Source organism: Corvus brachyrhynchos, unplaced genomic scaffold (assembly GCF_000691975.1).
Source record: "Corvus brachyrhynchos isolate BGI_N302 unplaced genomic scaffold, ASM69197v1 scaffold1, whole genome shotgun sequence".
NCBI classification, from domain to species: domain Eukaryota; kingdom Metazoa; phylum Chordata; class Aves; order Passeriformes; family Corvidae; genus Corvus; species Corvus brachyrhynchos.
The window spans coordinates 2767736-2786384 of NW_008237222.1; the positions used below are offsets into that span (position 1 = coordinate 2767736).

The window sequence follows — 18649 nt, forward strand, 5'->3', positions numbered from 1 at the left end:
TAGATTGTTCTGCCTCAGAAATGGCACTGTCAAAAGAGTTCTCCATCAAGAAAAACATCAGCACCTTGTGCCAGAATGAAAGGAAGGGATGACCCAGAGGCAATCTCCTACAGTGGGGAAAGTCTCTAGGGTCCCCCATGGAAATGATCTAAAGCTTTTCTGGAAAGCAGTGACAACTGCCAGGCCAAAAAATGTGCTGTGAAATCTCTGTGGGATATTCCTCCCTAAACTATGCACTTTCAGTATGTTACTGTACTATTATATAGTAATTTATTGTTTCTAGAGCAACTTTAATTGGTTTTCTACCATGTTAACAATTTGTTTCGAAACAGTTGGTGTTCTGCAAAACAGCAGACTGTACTGAGAAAATAATTTTTAAGCAAGAATCTTAGTGGGACCCGCAGCATCCTGAATATAGGTTTTGGAGAAAAAGAAGGTATTCACAATTTCTCATACATCCACCTTTCGGCTTTTGCTGGTTTTTTGGGGTTTTTTCTTCTTTCCTTTGTCTTTCTCAATCACTTCTAGGAACAATGACTTGGGTCAGTTTGCTAAATAGGTCTGTTTTCTGGAGGACTCCAGAAACTTAAGTACCATCTGTATACCCCCTGCAACAGGTCACAAAGTCAGAGCAAACAGCTGTAGCTTGATGAAGTCTGGACCTGGAAATCAATTGAACAAGTAGAATGTGCATAAACTAGAAAATGCAAACAACCATTTTTGCATGAAAAATGAGTGGTACAGAGTAGCTAAAGTAGGTCCAATTAAAAGACTCATGATCATAAGGAAGGAGAAATAATTTTGGAGATGGAGGTGGGCTTTGGAGAAATATGTCTTGACTGGCACAGTTAATACACAAGTAGCAAGAATCAGTATGGACTGAGTAGCATAAACAGCATATAAAAACTAGCACAAAAAAGGGGAAGATTGTTTTGCTCCGTCCAGAGAAGGTTTTTTTCTTTATTTTTTTCTCTCAAAGTCAAGCGAAGGTTCAGCCATGAGGGGTCCCTATACACACTATGCAGAACTATGAACCATGCTTACTGTAATTTTTTATCACCCCCATTTGCTGAAAAAAGGAACATAGTTCAAGAGTATGCACCCTCTGTGAGTGGACTGGCCTGTGCTGCAGTTTCCCAATCTAAAGGAAAAACAAGACAGCGAGGGAATCTGAGGCCTCACACAGAAATCAGTCAATACACAAACATCCAAAAAGCTGCAAAAAGGCAAAAGATATCACAGTAAAAGACAACCCCAACTTTGTCTGTGCTTCCCAAAGTCAAAAACCTTCACCTCCTCTCCCCATCAGTGATTTCTTCCAGTCATCCCAGCAAATAATTTCTTTGGAAAGAAACTTGGAAAGAGAGACAGAGCCTCCTCAATGTTCTGTTTCTTGCTTCCCTGTTGACTAGTCACTAAATGCAGAAATGGCTCAGTATGGGTAAAGGGACGACTGGAAATTTAAGTCTCTCTTTTGAAACCAGCCCAGCACCATGGCTTCCCAAATTACACACCCAGGAAACATGGGAATCTGGATCATCAACCAGGGAGAAAAGGTAGAAGGGGCAAAACCAAGCCCAAAGGTCCAGCAAAAGTGATATTACCAGCAAGGCACAGTTTTCTAGAGATATGCAAAAGAGACGGTTAATTACATCCCCTTGCTGGATGATTAGACAACAGAAAGATTTAAAAAAACAACAGGAAAAGTGTTTTCATCTGGATGGTCTTTGTTCCAATTTTTTTTTCAATCTTTTAAAACATTACATCATAAAATAACAACAATAGCAGCAAAACTTATCAAGATGGTACAAGCACATTCTGCTCTGCACCCTGGTAATGACATTTATGAAACTGTCATTTTTCTGAGAATGTCTTTCTAAAGCACCATTAAATATTACAGAAAGAAAGAAAGAGGGACAGAGACAAGAAAGTAGATAGAACATCCTTGCAACTGGTTTTACTGATTGTTTATAGTATAATTTGAAGTTGATCAGGAAAAAAATAGTAGAACAGCATCCCAAAAAAGTGTTTCCCCAAGTTTTAAGAAACTTCTTTTTCAAACAAAAAGCTGAAAATGACTAATAGTGGTTTCTCAGTACTGTCCAAGGTCCAGATCAAATTCTATTAGAATCTGGAAAAAAATCACTCTAAAACTACATTGATACACTGCCCTGAATAAATTTAAATTGTTGGGAAGATATGATCTAGACTGCTTTTTTCTAATTAAAGCTACTATATTATTCCAGGATCTAAGAAACTGCTAAATGGTAAAAGCTGGTATGTTTGGCTTACATCTCAAAAAAGCGCCATAAGCCTTCCTCTTGAGCGCACCCAGCTCTCACAATAAAAAGGACTTTGGGGACAGAATGTATTTGGGAGACAGAAGTATTCTCTCTCACATGCCAAGTATCATCTGCCTTTGCTTTGCTCTCAGGATCAGCAAGGCAAAGCAGATACTCTTTGCCTCAAAAGGCTAAATGCTATAGCAATGTGCACTTTCCCCCAAAAGCAGCAGGCCTGTTATTTCCTGGTGATAAGACTTAGCTCAGATGTGACTTGTAACCAGAGATGAGGGAGCACAAGAAGTTCACATCTACCTGCATGGAGCGAGGAGGCACCACCAGTAAATCTGTGTGCAAGAACCAGTTATGTGTGCCATGTGAGAGGTGTTTGCATGGGGCTGTTCTTCAACTGGTTCCTGAGAACTCAGTGTGGTGGGTAAGACTTGCCTTTAGAGTGACCTTCCCATCCCAGCATGATCCAGCTCACAGACTATGCACTGGCTACATCAGGACAACCCCAAATTCGCTTTTGCAACTGCTTCCTCAGTGATTTCAACAACACAAGTCAACAGAGACTAACAACATTATGAACTGCAGTGGCAGGAGGAAAAATATGATCCAATTCAGCAGTGGTATTAAGGAGAGTAACTTATTGGTGGTAGAGTAGATAGGGACCTTGGGAAAATTTCAGCAACCCAAAGGAATTTTCAAATCTACATTTTTTTGCTGATGCATTTCAGCCAATCAGTTTCATACATTAATCTACAAGCCTTTGAGTTCCACAGATTTGTGTTGATTTTCCATGTGTTTTCATTGATACTTAAATGCCTAGGGAACTGTTTCTGAAACTGAGCTCATTTGTGTTTAGTGATATAACGCCATTCCAGTAAGTATAAATTGCACAGCAGAGATGAGTTAAAACAGCAGGCCTTTGCCATAAAAAGCTAAAAAATAACAAGCTAGCTTCACTTTACTGCACAGACTTACAGGGGAAGATTTTGGCCTTAGATTAGACAAAACATAGCTCAGGACAAGTAAATGCACAGGGAGGACTGAAGCTGTCCCCAGTCACCTTTCAAATTCATATCTGTTTAGTAGGACACTTCCTGCTCTAGGTTAGTACACAACATAACGTGATGCCTGGTCTTTGCCTGTAATTTATTTCTAGTGGACAATGGGAAAAGTGAGAGTAGCAGACATCATGCAACCTGACAACACAAATAAACCCCTGAGAAAACCAAAGCTGGCAAAGAAACGGCCCATGTACAGCATAAATACAAATACTTCCGAAAAATGCAGGGTTTTTAAGGACAGGGTTTTTAACAACCTGAACTCAGACATAATATCACTTGTTATGGGTTAGAGATTTCTACAGAAAGTCTCTGGCATAGTCCTTTAATGGCTTTGGAGGAAGCACACTGGTACTAGAGACATCTAAAGACAGGCAGCAGAAGCTCGGATGATTTACAGTTTCATGGCAACAAGCAAAATCAGGTTTCATGAATATAAATCACTGAGGGGGATTATTTTATTTACTATTATTTCTAGGATTTATTAGAAATAATGTTCCCTATTAAGTGGTAATGAAATTACAAATCTTTTGAAAAACAGTATCTGCATGAATTCAGTGATGGTTACAATGGTTAATGGTTCAGGAGGATCCCCAAAGTGGCATAGCAGAATTCTCCTGCACAAGCCAGACTGCAGAGCTGAAAGCTGTAGGAGTACAGCAGCTGAGCTGTCCTCTGTGTGTCAGGGGTGCAGCCACAGAAAATCCATGTTTCCTTTGTTCTTTCAGGTCCCAATTCCCATGTCAATGTTATGCTCAGGGCAGGATCTGAGAGCTAAAGTGAGTAACCCACCCTTTTGTTTGACATCATATTTTCAGGCTGCTGGGAAAGGGCCTAATTTAGAGAAATAAGTTTTGGATATGGTTCAGACTACTTTTGCTAAAACTTTCTGTAATGGTGGAGCAGCCTCACTAGAAATAACATGACAAGTTTTTTATAGGTATTACTAAATGCCAGAGGATGAGAATTTTAGCCATAAAAACATATGATGTTTGAGCTGAGATTCTCTCTTAAGCTGTTGCAGACAATTAAAACCAAGGGGTGCCCTTTAGAAGGGGAAAAGCAATTTAGCTCATTAAAATGTCATTTTAGGTGTCAAGATGTTTCTGTCTGGCCCCCTATGAAATACACCATTTGCACTTCCCATATTATCATAAAAATTATGTATATTGAGGTATTTAATAGGAAATCATCAAGAAGAAAATATTTACTCCTGTAGTAGCCTGGCAACTTTCTCAGCAAGTTTCACAGACACAGAAATGGAGAGGAATGAAAGAGAGCAATTTGCTTTGATATAAAAGGTCATCAAATGCTCTGCTCAGTATGTCGCTGAGAGTTTACTGAGCATCACCTTTTGTCCCTGAACTATTATATTCCAAACCAGGAGATGCTGAAGAAACAGCTAGTAAAATGTCAGCCAGTGGCTCCTGCATGACGTGGCCACGCAGAAACTAGAATGAGACACACACACCATCACCTAGAATCTGGACAGGGGACAGATTGAGAACACAGAAAGTTAAGATTAAAACTATGCAAATATGTCATTGTCCTTCTCTTACATCAGAGCAAACAGTTCTGAATTTGCCCAACAAATTTTGCCTCCTGAGTCACTTGTCCATGTTGACTTGTTTTCTGTGATTTGCCTGCTGTTCAACTCCCTGCTCACACAGACAATTCCTACAAGACAGACCCCTGGCTATGACTAAACCTTGTATTTCACATACGGAAAATGCATCTCCCATATCCTTACAGATGTCTGTGTGACTGTGCAGAACTTTTCTATTGCAGGCAAGCATTTCTTGTGAGAAGAACTCATCTGACAAACACAGAACACTGCATGCATGATGTTGATCTTGGCATTTGGTAACCATGGAGAATTATTTGCACAAACTGAATGTATTGCATGCTTTCAGAGTCAGGTGAGATGCTTTTGGGTGCCAGATCCTTCATAGATGCAAAGCGCAGGATGATGTAACAAGGCATTACTTTAATTCTCAGACCCAAATCATATGTCTGAGCACTTCTGAACCTTTTCTGGAATTCAAAGGCAAATCTAAATTGTAGCTTTCACTCCTAACCTCCTGCCAGTAAAACACCAGATCCGAACAGCCTTGGTACATCCAGATACGCTTCATCCATCCTGGCACTACAGAATTAGTGATGCTCATGGATGAGACTTCAGAAGATTTGTTCATATGTGGCACTCAAGGCCTGCCCAAAATCAGCAGTAACAGGCAGGCTAAAGAACTCCAGTGCTTGAGGAGACCTGCACCTTGCTGGTGTCTGCCTGTGGCTTGAGGAGGATGGGACTGAGGATGGTCACAAGCTGCCATCTGCGTGTTTGCGAAGCCAAGCATAGGGCTGCCTGGCACAAAAGTCTCCAGAAGCCACGGCAGTTCTTGAGTCAAGTGGAACCTTCCCTGGGGACTGGGCTTACTGCCCTGCCTCTGGTAAGGTAAAGCCAGAGTGCAGCCCTGCACCATACGATTCACTGGTGAAGTAAGCAGAATTCAATTTCTCTTGGATCTTATTGAGTTAGAGCAATCCCAAATGACCTGAAATTTTTCAAACATTGCTTTTCCATCCTTGGTTTTCAGACAGATAATGAAATTAAAATGATGATAAGACATTTCAAGAGAAGTGAACCAGCAGACAAAACAAACTAAGAACTTCTTTCCTCCTCTGCACTAGTGGAATTTGGCTCACTCCTGGAAATCCAGCAGAGTCATTAGATATGCAAATATGTATACTCAAAATTTGCATTCGCACTGCCATGCTTCCATTCATAGCCATGGCAATCATGTATTCTGGTGGCCAGTTTGATTTTGAGTTGTCTCATTGTGCATAAAATCTCAGAAACTGTCACAGAATGACACATGCATTTTTGTGTATGTAGACATCGGCATGCAATTCCAAAAGTCCGTGTCTGCATGTGCATGTCTGTATGTTTGACTAGCTTGCAGGAGTCTCTGCAATCAACATCCATGCTTACCTTACATAAAAGCCTACAGTTCGAATTGCAAGAATATTTAGGGTTTTGTGAAAGCTTAGAGAAAGCATTGCTGGTACAATCATGTGTTTCTCATTTCCAGCATGCAAAATCTTCTATCTGTAATGGCCCACCCAGTAGCCCAATGATGCTATAAAAAATTTAGTATGTTCTGCAATTCCCGTTAATTATTTTGCAGCCTTTTCTTTGAATATTTCCTGTGAAGTCTAGACACAATTCTGTTTTTTATATCCATATGCCCAGACAGCACAGAAGATTTTTTAAAAATGCCCCCAGTTTAGTTACATTTCACTTTACTCTAGAAATGCAGAGAGCTCATGTTTACTTTTTATCAATAAAAGGAATATCAAATGTCCAACACAGATAGTACCTGAAAGGAAATAAACCAAATAATTCCAAATACTTGTTTAAAAAGTTACAAAATATGATAGCATTAATGGCACTTAAAGCTATAAGCACTTAAAAGATTACCACAATATTTTTCTTCCTAAATTTCTTTTTTTTTCTGAGATTATGACAGCAGCTTATGTCTAAACCAAACCCAGCAAAAGGGGGCAGAGAGCCCTGAGATTCTATGGGAGCCCTCATTTGAATCACATGTAAGCTCTTATGTCTATTTTTAAAAATTCAGATTCAGCTAGAGAACAGCAGTTTGCTGACATGCAAAAGCTATAGCTTCCCTTCTGTCCTTATAGTCTTACAGCATTAAATAGAAGGGTTTGTTCCAGTGGTAGAAAGTGTGAATGAGAAATTATTAAAAAAAAAGAAAAAAAGTTGGCCCACTGTTTTATACATCTAGCCAAATTTTAAATTGATGTTTCTCTTCTTTTAAGCAATATCATGAGATGTTATATTTTCTTCATATGCACTTTCTTGCTGTGACTTTACATTGAATTTTCCTACATGAGAAAAAAAAATCCATTTGTTTCTTTCTTTTTTCTTTTTTTTTTCACTGCTTAAGATAAATACCCACAGAGTTTTTTCTTTTTTTTCTTTTTTTTTTTTTTTTAATGAAAAGAGCAATCCAACCCTTACTTATGTCTGTGTTGATTTTCAAACCAGCACCCAGGTGCTGGCGGTGTCCATGGACATTCTTTTGGCATTTAGAAAAGGTAATGCATCTGACTCAAAAATACGGAAAAAAAAAAAATCTAGCTTGGATCACGTGCCAAAACGTAAACTAAGCCTTACTGAAGGTTTCTAGTTCTCTCCACTCATTTCTCCTCTTTTTAATCACCAGGGGAAGGCTTTATGGATGCATACTCCATGACAAAGATACACTGTTTTTCATCCCTTTCACAGGCTCTTCTTGCATAGCTGCCCTTTGTCTAATAGCACACCATGGTAGGAGCATTCTGGTGATACTGCCATGGTTCAATCCCTTCCTTTGTGTCTTGCCCTGGTAATCTTATACAGGCTGAAATTTCCATGTGCGTAGCTTTCTGTTGCCATTCTGCAGTGCTGTGTTCCTGATTTGTTTTGGCAGAGCAAGCTTGAGTCTTTATGGCACAGTGAAATATTCTTCGATGCTATATAATTCAGACTGAGTAAGGAGTCTGTATAAGGCACGTGTCTCAATATATATGTATATAAAACCACCAACATTGTTCATTCAAGTCAAGCATCTTCTACATTTAACTTTTGTCTTAAAGTAACACTTTGTTTTTATGCTCCCTTTCTTTGGCTTCATTGGGAATCACTCCATTTTCCAGGTCTGAGTGCTGCTGGATACACTTGGTCAGGACTGAAGTGCTAGAAGAGTTCTTGGAATTACACACCTTCTCTGTCTCCTCTTCCTTTTTTTCTTCATCCAAGGAATAGTTTCTGAAGGTCTCATAAATTTTATGCATATCCTCAGGCATGGTCTTTTTGAGGTCTTTGTTTTTCCTTTTGGTCATCTTGGCAGATGATCCAAACTTGTTAATGATGTTGTCCTCGGATGCCCCCTGCCCATGCTTGTTGAGCTTATCTGACCCTTTAAGGCGCAGGTTGTTAGGCCTGTTGTTGATGCTTTCCTGAGAGGAGGCCTTGAAGCGTCCTGTTTCCAAGGTAGCAAAGACAGAGCGCTTCTCTGGAGAGAGCATGTCTAAGGAGTGGGCTCGCTGGTCCAGGCCCAGGCGCCTGCGCTCCATGCTCCGGATGGTGGCTGCCCGTTGAAGTTTGTCATGGATTTCCACGCTGAGCCGCCTCCGTGTCTCTCTGAACTCAGCTGTCACATTTGCTTTCCACTCTGCTGCATGAGCTTTTATTTCTCCAACCTTTACAACATGAGGAAAGAGAAATTAATTAAAAAAAAAAAAGCAAAATCTTTCCTGAAGAACAGCAGCACAAGCAGTTTCTTCTCTGGCATGAAACTGGGGAGTGGTCCCATCTCCACTGCATCCATCTGGACCCAAGCTCCAGTAGCAAAGTGGTTACACTGGGCAAACTCTAAACATACCAACTGATCTTACGTGACATAGAACTCATCTGCCTGTGTCACTTTACCACCCCACACATTTTATAGCTGTGTTACATGATGGGACAGGTTCATGCTAATCCATCCTTGATTAAGAACAAAATTCCTGACTCATAATGTCAGCAGTAGATGGTCAAGAGTGGGCAAAGTTAATCACATACAGTTAAACCAGTATGCTTTGGAACAGCACAACAACCAGGGCAGCAGTACAGTAATGTGTCTTCCTTTACTGCTCATGGATGCAGCTGTTTAGTCCCACTGAAGGTTCTATTCAGGGCCACAGAGTCACAGAGCAGTTAATGTTAAATACGCGTTAGATAATTTCAAGTGGCCCTCTGATTCCTCCAGTCTAGGGTTCATTCTCAGGGACAAATGTAGCTGTCTTTAATGGAGGTTTCCATTCCACAACTGTCCAAATACCACACTCTCAAGCCATCTGGAGGAGTTTTCAGCACACATTCTGTGTGGGCACTATGAGCATATCCTTGAATGTCCTACTGTCTTTCTCTGTTTTACTCCTTTTCACTGGAGGCTGGAATAATGGCTAAGAATAAAGCACCAAGTGACGGCTGTATTGAATATATAAGCCTTCCAAAATGAGAAACACCAAGATAAATGACCAAGCAACATTGTAGTTAAAACAGGCCTTTTTCAAACTTCAGCTAAAGGAGAACAGATTCAGGAGTACAGTGTCTGCAGGAGCCCACCACGGTCAATGGTTTGTGCTGCTGCAGCCTGAACTCAAGTTTTTGCATCCAGTAACCCACAAGGAGTTATCTTTTTTCCTGCAGGCCCGATGCACAGGTGTCCATTTAGCACTGTGGCAGAAGGCATCTTGCATCCATGTGGGAGACCAGATTCCCAGCTCTGGGTGCCTGATGATGATCAATGCAATAGCCAAACCTTCTGCAGTCCCCTTTATTAATGGAGATGCATAGGGGTGCACCAGGCCTTGGGTGCTGTAGATGCCCTCAAAAATTAGAAACAGCACTATGCCCCTGCCAAATTTTGTCTTTCCTGCTCTTTGGTTAACCCTGCCAGGTAAGCTTTGCTAGTAATACAGAGATTGCCTTAAAATTTGAAATGATATTACTAACATCCTCCACCACAGGCTTCAGCTCTAGAGTCATGGGAACTCCCTTTCTATTTTCCACACTTATTTGAGTGAAGCATTAGCAGTATCCTCTTTGAATCACGGAGAGCATGTTCTGAGTGAATTTAGTCATGCTCTCCTTGATGCGGACTACTCAGTTTCTTCAACTTTTAAAAACAGAGTACACAGAGTAAGGGACCTGAATCTAAACTTATATTCAGAACCATATTCCCTGGCATAGGAAAAGACAGGAAAATCTCTTCATTTTTAAGGAGAGAACACTGAAATTTTTAGTACAATTTCAAAGCTAGTTTCAGAGTAAAGGCTGGCGTCTCATTCCATAATTGCAATCCTACTGATGTGTTCTATGTATTTTTGAGTACTGACAGAGGTGTAACAACCTTGGTTGCTTCAGTTGTTTTTATCCCTTCCTTTGTGAAGGAGCTAAAGATTAGAGCTAACTGTATACCAAAGGTAGACAGTGAAGTAAACCACAAGGAATATTGAACATTGGTCATGCAGAGCAGCACCCTTATTTAGACAAGCAGGAATCAGGCACTTAAATCTCTCTTGTAAAATGACAAACCACTGAGAAATTACTAGTCATACCTCTTCTTGTGTCTTCTTGGACAGGACTCTTAACCAGTCTCCAATCATACTCAGGACGGCAGCAAAGTAGGCAAGGCCAACAAGGATCCAGAACCACACTAAGGGTTTATACCACTCCATATATTTGATGTCAGCATTTCCTCCTGAAATAAGCATATACTTATGCTTACGAATCATGAGGTGCCAAAATTATTACAAAATATCTGCAATTCTGAGAATTTAATAAATAAAATACTTTAATAAAAGTATTTCTTAACTCGTCAATAGCACTGTAGTTCTGATAATAAGACAAGAAGCCCATCAGATGGGAGGAACCCCATCTGACACCCTTTTAGATTAAAACCCCATCTGTTTTCAATTAAAAGTCTTCAAAATTACCTGTTGTTCTGTTGCTATGTGACCTGCCAGAGCACCCAGTAAATGCTTTCCTTTGTATTGCTCGTACACTGAAGCAACACTGAAATTCTACTTTGATAGTACTTGCAACACCACAAACACATGTCCAAGAAAAAAGTTTAATACCACTAATCTTCCATATTATGAACTGCCTGCAGCCTCTTAGGTGAGAAAATTTACAGATCAACCCCGTGAGGTTATAGAGTTTCCAGATTTTTTTGGTTTTAGCTACATGACTGAGAGACACGTGCAGAAAAAAGAAACATCGCTTTGTCTTCCAAATCAGGGTATCTGACAGGAAGCCAACCATGCATTAGCCCTGAAAATAAGGCTATACAGGCTGCTTGGATAACACGCCTTCTCTGGCCTGTGATTTCATAGGAGATATGGATCAAACCAAGCAACAAATATCCTACATTGGTCTTCATGCAAGTCTCAGGATGAGCTGGCAAAGCAAGAATGTGAGACATTTGGCAAACCTACTGCACTACGAAGAGCCTCAAATAAGTGCAGTAGCAGCCAGGTTGCTGCCTACTACAGAGTAAAATACAGAAATTTTTTACAAAAGAAAGCAACCACAACCTCACTTTTGAGACTCTCAGTCCCATCACAGTGCTATGTGCACTGCAAAATGAGAGCCAGTGAGAGGCAGGCACAGCCCTAAGCAGAAGAGAGTGAGCAGCAGAGTCTGCAGAGCCCCATGGGCACCACCATATCCCTCAGTGTACGTGAACACCACCTTGGTGGTACCTGTGTAAATCCCTGCCTGAAGAGCAAGCCTACCAGGAGACTCAGGCAGGGGTCTGCATATTTCCTGGACTCCAGCCTTGGTTAGACAAGAGCTAGACACCTACACCTCTGTATGACTGAAGAGAGATTTTAGAGTTTCCCCCTGTTAAAATCAAAATACAGTTCAGCATTTTCGCCTTTGTTTTTCGCAATCTGAGACATTTCTACCACTCTTTAATTTTATCAAGACTCAATATGAGTGTAGTTACAGTGTTTGAACACCCTCGTGGAAGGTCAGACATTTGAGAATTGGCAGGGACCCAAATATTGGTTTTGATGTTAATCTCTCCCCATAGACTGCATGAATCACACTCTTTTTTTCCAGTCTTTTAAGAGTCTGAAACAATGGGAGGCAGGGACTGCTGTTGCTATGGTACAAGAAGCCTCTCCTGATCATATGTGTCCCAGAGGAAGCTCACTAGGAAACAGATTGTCTAGATCTATCTTGCAGAGTAATCAGGTGACTGAGAAAGTGTGAGACCACTTTTTTCAGCCTATCAGATAAAAATTGTGCATGGAGCCTGAAAAAACAGAGGTTTTTTCAGGCTCCATGCACAATTTTATTTCCAACAGTAGTACAAAAACCTCCCAGTTTCCCAAGAGCTGGGATTTGTTCTAGGTGGAATAAGCCAGCATAGCTGCATTGATGCTGTTTTACCCATTAAGATACAGTATTTTTGATTTGATGTTGAAGGAACAGAGATACTGAGAGATTAAAGTGACAGAAAATAAAAGGGGCAGAAAATATCTCTCAAAACCAGAAATAAAGCCCAAATCTCCTGGTGATCACCTGCCTTAAACTCTTATCATGAAAATGCCTCTGAAGTTTTCTTATTCAGAGTCTTCCGTTTGATTTTTGAAAAATCCTGCTTGTTAGTAGCCACCCAGCTGTGGATTATATTCTCCTAATCATGTGCATATAAAACAATTTAATATTCAGAGCTTTTTTACTATTATATTATTAAACAATACTGGTGTGGTATTATTAAGAAAAATACTGTAAAATATTTTCATTTCATACTGTGATACCCCAAAGAATATCAGTAGAGTGTTCCTCTAGACATCTAAGTGGTTAAAATGGACAAAGGTCACACAATCACTTCTGTACCTGAATGCTCGTAAAACTGGTTTTTTTTAATATCTGGGTCTTTCTTTGTTCAGTGACTTTATTTTTTCCTCAATAATTCATGTCTTCTATGCCAGTATGTCATAAAAAAGGAGGATTAGAGTCTTCTCTACAAAAAGACTTGTCTACACTACTTGAGCAAAGAAAATTTTGTGATTTTATTTGGTGTTTTTAATTCATTCTTTTTATAGGGACTAAGAAGCACAATTTGACTGTTTTTAACACAGGCAACTTAATGCATTTAATTAGGACCACTAACAGGAATAAGGAGTAGAGGTCATGCACTGATGGAAAAAAGTCCACATATTTTAACCACGTTTTTGTTATCGAAGCAGTTGTGTGAAAAAAAAAATGTATCTCTCATCTCTCCAGCCAACTATCTCAACTCCCTCTTTGGAAATTGTATATGGGTAGATATTTATAGTTCTTGCTGGTACTGTATTAGTCTTAGAGAGTCTCTTCCAAGCACTGAGATACATACCCCATTAGTCCTTCTCTCCTACAAGAGTCTTCCTTAACAGGGCAACTGCAATGTCAAAATTTCTGCCAAGGTTAGGAAACAAAATGCAGGTCCTGAAATGCTGCAGGTCCTGTAGTAGTGGCTCACTACTGTATCTGACCAGAGAATTCTACAGACCTATGGCTCAGTCCTCCATTCATCATTTGGGCTACTTGCTTCTGCAGTCAGCTTCAGACTGAGCACTAATGGACTAATACAAATCTTTAATTCAATGGGAAAGTAATTTGACTTTTGCATAATTCATTGCACAATAAAGGATAATCACGACTTTGCAGGCTCCCATTATTTACATTGCTGAAGGCTTGCAATCTACAAATGGCAAGGCACCTGGACCTTAAATCAACCTGGTGTCCTACTGCACACTAATCCCAACAGAAACACCTGGCATCATTTAACTGGAATATAACCCATTGTGAAGAGCCTCCTCTCTGTAACAGAAAACAAATGCTAAGAGCCAAGGCCCTTGTGCACATTGACTCAAAGCTGCTCACCTGCTACAAAGTCACCGAAGCCAACAGTGGTCAGAGTAACAACTACAAAGTAGATGGACTCCAAGGCTGTCCATCCCTCGATGTATTTGAAGATAAATGCAGGAATGGTCACAAAGACAATGCAGCCTGCCAGGATGAAGACAATGGTGGAGATCACCCGGATCTTTGTTTGACTCACTTGCTTTTTCTAGAAAAAGGAAATAACAGGAAAGAAAATGTTTGAGTGGATTTCTGGAGCTGTATACTTTGTGAATGACATGCTGATTATGCTGGTGTCACCTGCTATTCTCTTTCTGCCTTTTTGAGTTTGTTAGGTGGAATACAACCGTCTCTCTCCCTCTTAGTGAGAGTCCTGCCCAAGTAATAGTAAACTTCCATGTCTGGCCCCAGATGATCATGATTCCCATTTTCCATGCACCAGGCAGTGACTAATCTACCACAAACACCACCTGTAAAAACACTCCTGAAGGGCACCAATACACTCCAGTTCAGGTTCAATGTGTAAGAAAAAGTGCACATTCACACCTCCATGTGTGTGTGTACACCCACACTGCCTCACCAGCACCAAGCATTCAACAAACAGGACCAAGATTAAAATGAAAATAAAGCCCTTTTCCTCCCACTGAAAAGCTGCAATTTTATGTAGCAATAATTCATGCTTTGGCTTTTCTAGACTCAGGATTTCCAGCTTTCATTCACAAACATGAAGGTTAAATCTCCTTTTCAAAAATAGAAAACTATATTATTGGTTTACTCCAGAAATAAAGGATTTATGTCAAATACCAAACAGCCTGAGAAAAAATTACCTATGTAAATCCACACTGGAAAGCTCTTGAACAAAGAGTATGTGTTACTGGCTGCTATAAACTGAATAAAAATATACCGAGTGTAATTGTAATATTTTACACTCCTAAATCATATAAACTCTCAATATATTTAATGTATACTTAGATTTTGTTTCTATTAATATTAATGCAAGCCTGGATTAACACAATTGACTCTGGCAGATTTATTTCAGATTTTGTCTGCTGTGAATAAACTCAGCATCCAATAAAGTTTCATGAAAAACCTGTAAATTACTAGAAATCTTACTGTGGATTAATTTCAGTGGCAGTGTAAATTCTCTATTTATCCTGGAAAAGCAACGTGGAGGTCACTGTAAGTCATATTTGCAAATTAGTTTCCAAATCAAGCATCTCCCTTAACCCAGAAATGAGATCTCATTTCAGATTAAGGCATTGCCTAGACAGGAAATAAGATCTCAGAAGTTATCTTTGTAATATACAGAAGGGATATTACCTGACTGGTTAATATCTAACCAGCTTGTGAGCAATACTGTGCTTCCCCAAAAACATGAGCATTTCTTTTAGACGTGCAGTGTCAGACCCTCGTTAAGTACTCCTCTGATCTGAGATGCATTCAGAACCAGGCAGCAGCATAAATGTCATGTTTCATAGATACTTTTAATTCTGATACTGTTTAAGATGATTCCTACACTTAGGGCTTTTTTTTGTCTCTGTGTGTGTGTGCACTGTTTTCTGTGTCTGGATGAATAGAAATAGTCCAGTAAGATTAGTAACATAATGCCAAATATAAGACATGGAAGAAACTTCCAAGTACCAAGGGGAAAAACAACACAAAAATATAAAACCCAAATTAACTTCTTATTTCCTCTTTTTCCAAAGAGCTATTTTGAGTATTTTGCTAAAATACCAAAGAATGATCTATCTTCTTTAAGAGTTATGGACACACATTCACAATGGCAGGATTTCAGACTTATTGTATGAGTGGTGAAGGGAAAAGAACTGATCACATGGATGTTACAGAGTGTCCTAGATTGGCACCCTTGCCTTTTATCATTGAGAATGAGGTCTTAACCAAATTGATGTTTATTTTCTAGCTTGACCAACGTGACTTGTTTACTTCTACTAAATGCTTCATTTTCCTGATATGCAAAAATGAAGTGTCAGAAACCTTGCTACAGTGAGTTAGGAGACAACTTGGGAATCCTTGGACAAAAAGTAATTTGGAGCTACCAAGCATCAAAGTTATGCCCAGTAATCCTTCCTCCAGTTCCCACAGAGCAAAATTAAAATGCATTTCAGTACATGTCAGAATTGTCTTGTCTCATGAGAGAAACAGGAACAAAATGAATGGCCTGCAATTCAGTACCAAATGTTCAGGACATCCCCTTGTTCATGGGTGATAAACTCAACCAAAGGCTGTCGGTTTTTTTAAGTAAAAATGGTAACAATGTTATTAATGAGAAGATCTGTAAAAGGCCTGACTCATGGTTACTGTGCACCTTTGTCACTCACACAAAAGCAGAGCAGCTGAGGGTACAAATGAAGGCAGAAAGCAATGGTGAATCAGGCATAGCATTTTTAGAGCTGCTGAAAAGAGCACAAAAGCAGGACTCAGAATTACTTAATGAACAGTAACACGTGAAATGCAGGATAGAAGTGAAAAAGGGGGTCTTTTTACAGTTAGATATGCATCCAGAGGAAACTCACAGTAGAGTATAACTGCTACAGATAAAAAAAATGCAAATGCATAAATGTGCTTACTAATGGAGTATGTACATTGTAATAATGACACACTAAAAAATGTAATTCACTGCAGTGTTACACCAAGTCATTTTTAAAACAAATAAATAAACGAATAAATCAATAATCACTCTATATAATACTAAAGGTTGAGAAGTCTGAATAACTTCATACAAATTTTTCTTTTAAAGAGTATTTTCAGCCTGGAGCCAAACATAGTCAAATAGCTGAGCAACTTCTGCCAGGGTAAGACATCATCTGAACCCATTTTGTGGCATGAATACAGAATTTTCTATAGGTGTCAAAAAGTAATAGTTTACAAATAGTTTACAAATAGTTTAACAAACACCTTCCCCCAAGAAAGGCAGCTAATCTTATAGCTGTTCAAGTAAAGTTAAAACACCTTTAAAAGAGATATTTTCCACTCTTTCTCTTTTTAAGTTTGTTTACCAACAATTTCTCTCCACAGTGATGAAGCACGTAATTTGTAAGACATTCTTCAACTATAAATAAATTAGTCCCTGCTAATGAGACCAATTTAAATCCACCTAGAACTAATCTGGAAAACATCAAAGAAGGAATCTAAGAACTGAGAGTTTTCTGTGCACCCATCGGGGTCACTTCCATTTTCCAATGACAGTGCTGATTTTATTCTTAAGGTGGATAAGTGCTAAACTGGCAACATTACTGATATCATCTTGCTTACATTAATTCAAACAACCTACTGTCAATCTGCTCTAGTGCCAAGAGGGGTAAGAACAGACAGACTAATGAAAACACCCTTATCAGTGGAATTTAGTTATTATCCATCTTTTCCATCAATAACTGCAGCTTTGTTTTTTCCCCTTTTTCTATTATATATACAGGCGGTTTAGTAGTTTTGGTCTTACCTAATCATTTCATGAGTTAAAATAAACCTTGGGTTTTTTACTTTCTTTTTTCTCTCTCTGGCCCAATAGAGCAAAGCCAGTGTAGTGGATTATTTTATGTCTTCTGCTTTCTTCAGGTGAATTAACTGAGGTACAGTTTTTCTGACCTGATGGTTGACAACAAAAGCACCAAACAATGTTTTTGAGTTTGCAAACTGAGACCACAGGGTTGATATACCTTCCTATGAAAAGGGAGCAGGAGACATTAAGTATGGGATCAAAAGAAGCTACCATCATTTATCAGACTAGACTAAATGCTAAATACGTGGAACATATCTATTTCCATGAACAGCATATTTCATATAAGCCTTTTCCAAGATTCGGTAGTGCCACCTCTCATTTCATAAAAAACTCCCCCAGTATACAGTACTACTAAACCAAAAATAGCACTGGAACACTTGCTGCTTCACAGTAAGCTCAGATGGTTTTTCCATCTTCCAAACTTTTCCTTTTCTGAATTCCTGACAAATATCCCCAAGGCTCCGGGCAAGCTGGTTACCTTTTTGGCTGTATGACCAATGGCATATTTTTAGAGTCAGTGTAATATGCCTGCATGGAAAATGCTGTCCTCATCTCTCCAAAAGAGCAGAAAAAACACATTTCAAAGAAAACACATTTCTTTAATATTTCTTTTGTTCCCTTCACCTACTCTTAACTTTGTGCCCTTCCCCATGCTGCCAACTATTCTCATAACAGATTGTCTCTGCCCATGCACTAATTAAACAGCTTGTCTTCTAAATCACTTCCTCCAGACCAAAATATTTTAACACCAGGAATGACAGTCTTCATACTCAAGCCATAAACCAGAATATCACATGTATCAGCTCACAAACATTAGATATGTCCTTAGGCAAAATATGTTTGCAAAGCTAGTGCAGATAGTGCAGACAGTCATAGGTTAACACTGCTTGTCTGCTTGTCTCTCAGCCAAATGCAAGCCAGTCCTGGTCCAGAGCCTGGCACATACCTCAGTAAGGTGTGATGCCCTTCTCATCAGGCTGTATGGAAAGACTGGCACAGCACTGGCTCACAGAGCCCCTTGGTCATCAGCAATTTGGTCACACCAACGTCTTCGCTGCCTGTAACAGTCACTGTGGATTTTGTCATAAGCTGTCCTAGCTCCTTCATGTTCTAAATGAGACTACTGAAGGTAAATGTATTTTAAATATCACTGTCTTGGACTAACACCTAAGAACAATACAACAATCTTTTGTTCTTCTCTGTTCTCTGGCACTGCTGGCTCCAATAGACCCACCTCAGGGCACTGCTGAGCCACTGAGATGACACAGTGGCACCTCTGGGAAAGCGTGTTTAAGAAAGGGCAGGAATG

At 39.5% G+C, this 18649-nt stretch overlaps 1 protein-coding gene across 1 annotated transcript in view; it reads right to left on the reverse strand.

Moving 5' to 3' along the window:
* Positions 1–1707: 1707 nt before the first annotated feature.
* The window catches only part of KCNK10 (potassium two pore domain channel subfamily K member 10), a 65420-nt gene continuing 48478 nt past the window's right edge, over positions 1708–18649 (reverse strand). The window contains exons 5-7 of the mRNA XM_008629693.2: positions 13845–14031; positions 10523–10665; positions 1708–8620 (exon numbers count right to left, since the gene is read on the reverse strand). Of these exons, the coding sequence (XP_008627915.1) occupies positions 8009–8620; positions 10523–10665; positions 13845–14031 (942 nt within the window). The 3' untranslated portion in view covers positions 1708–8008. The remainder of the gene's footprint in view (positions 8621–10522; positions 10666–13844; positions 14032–18649) is intronic.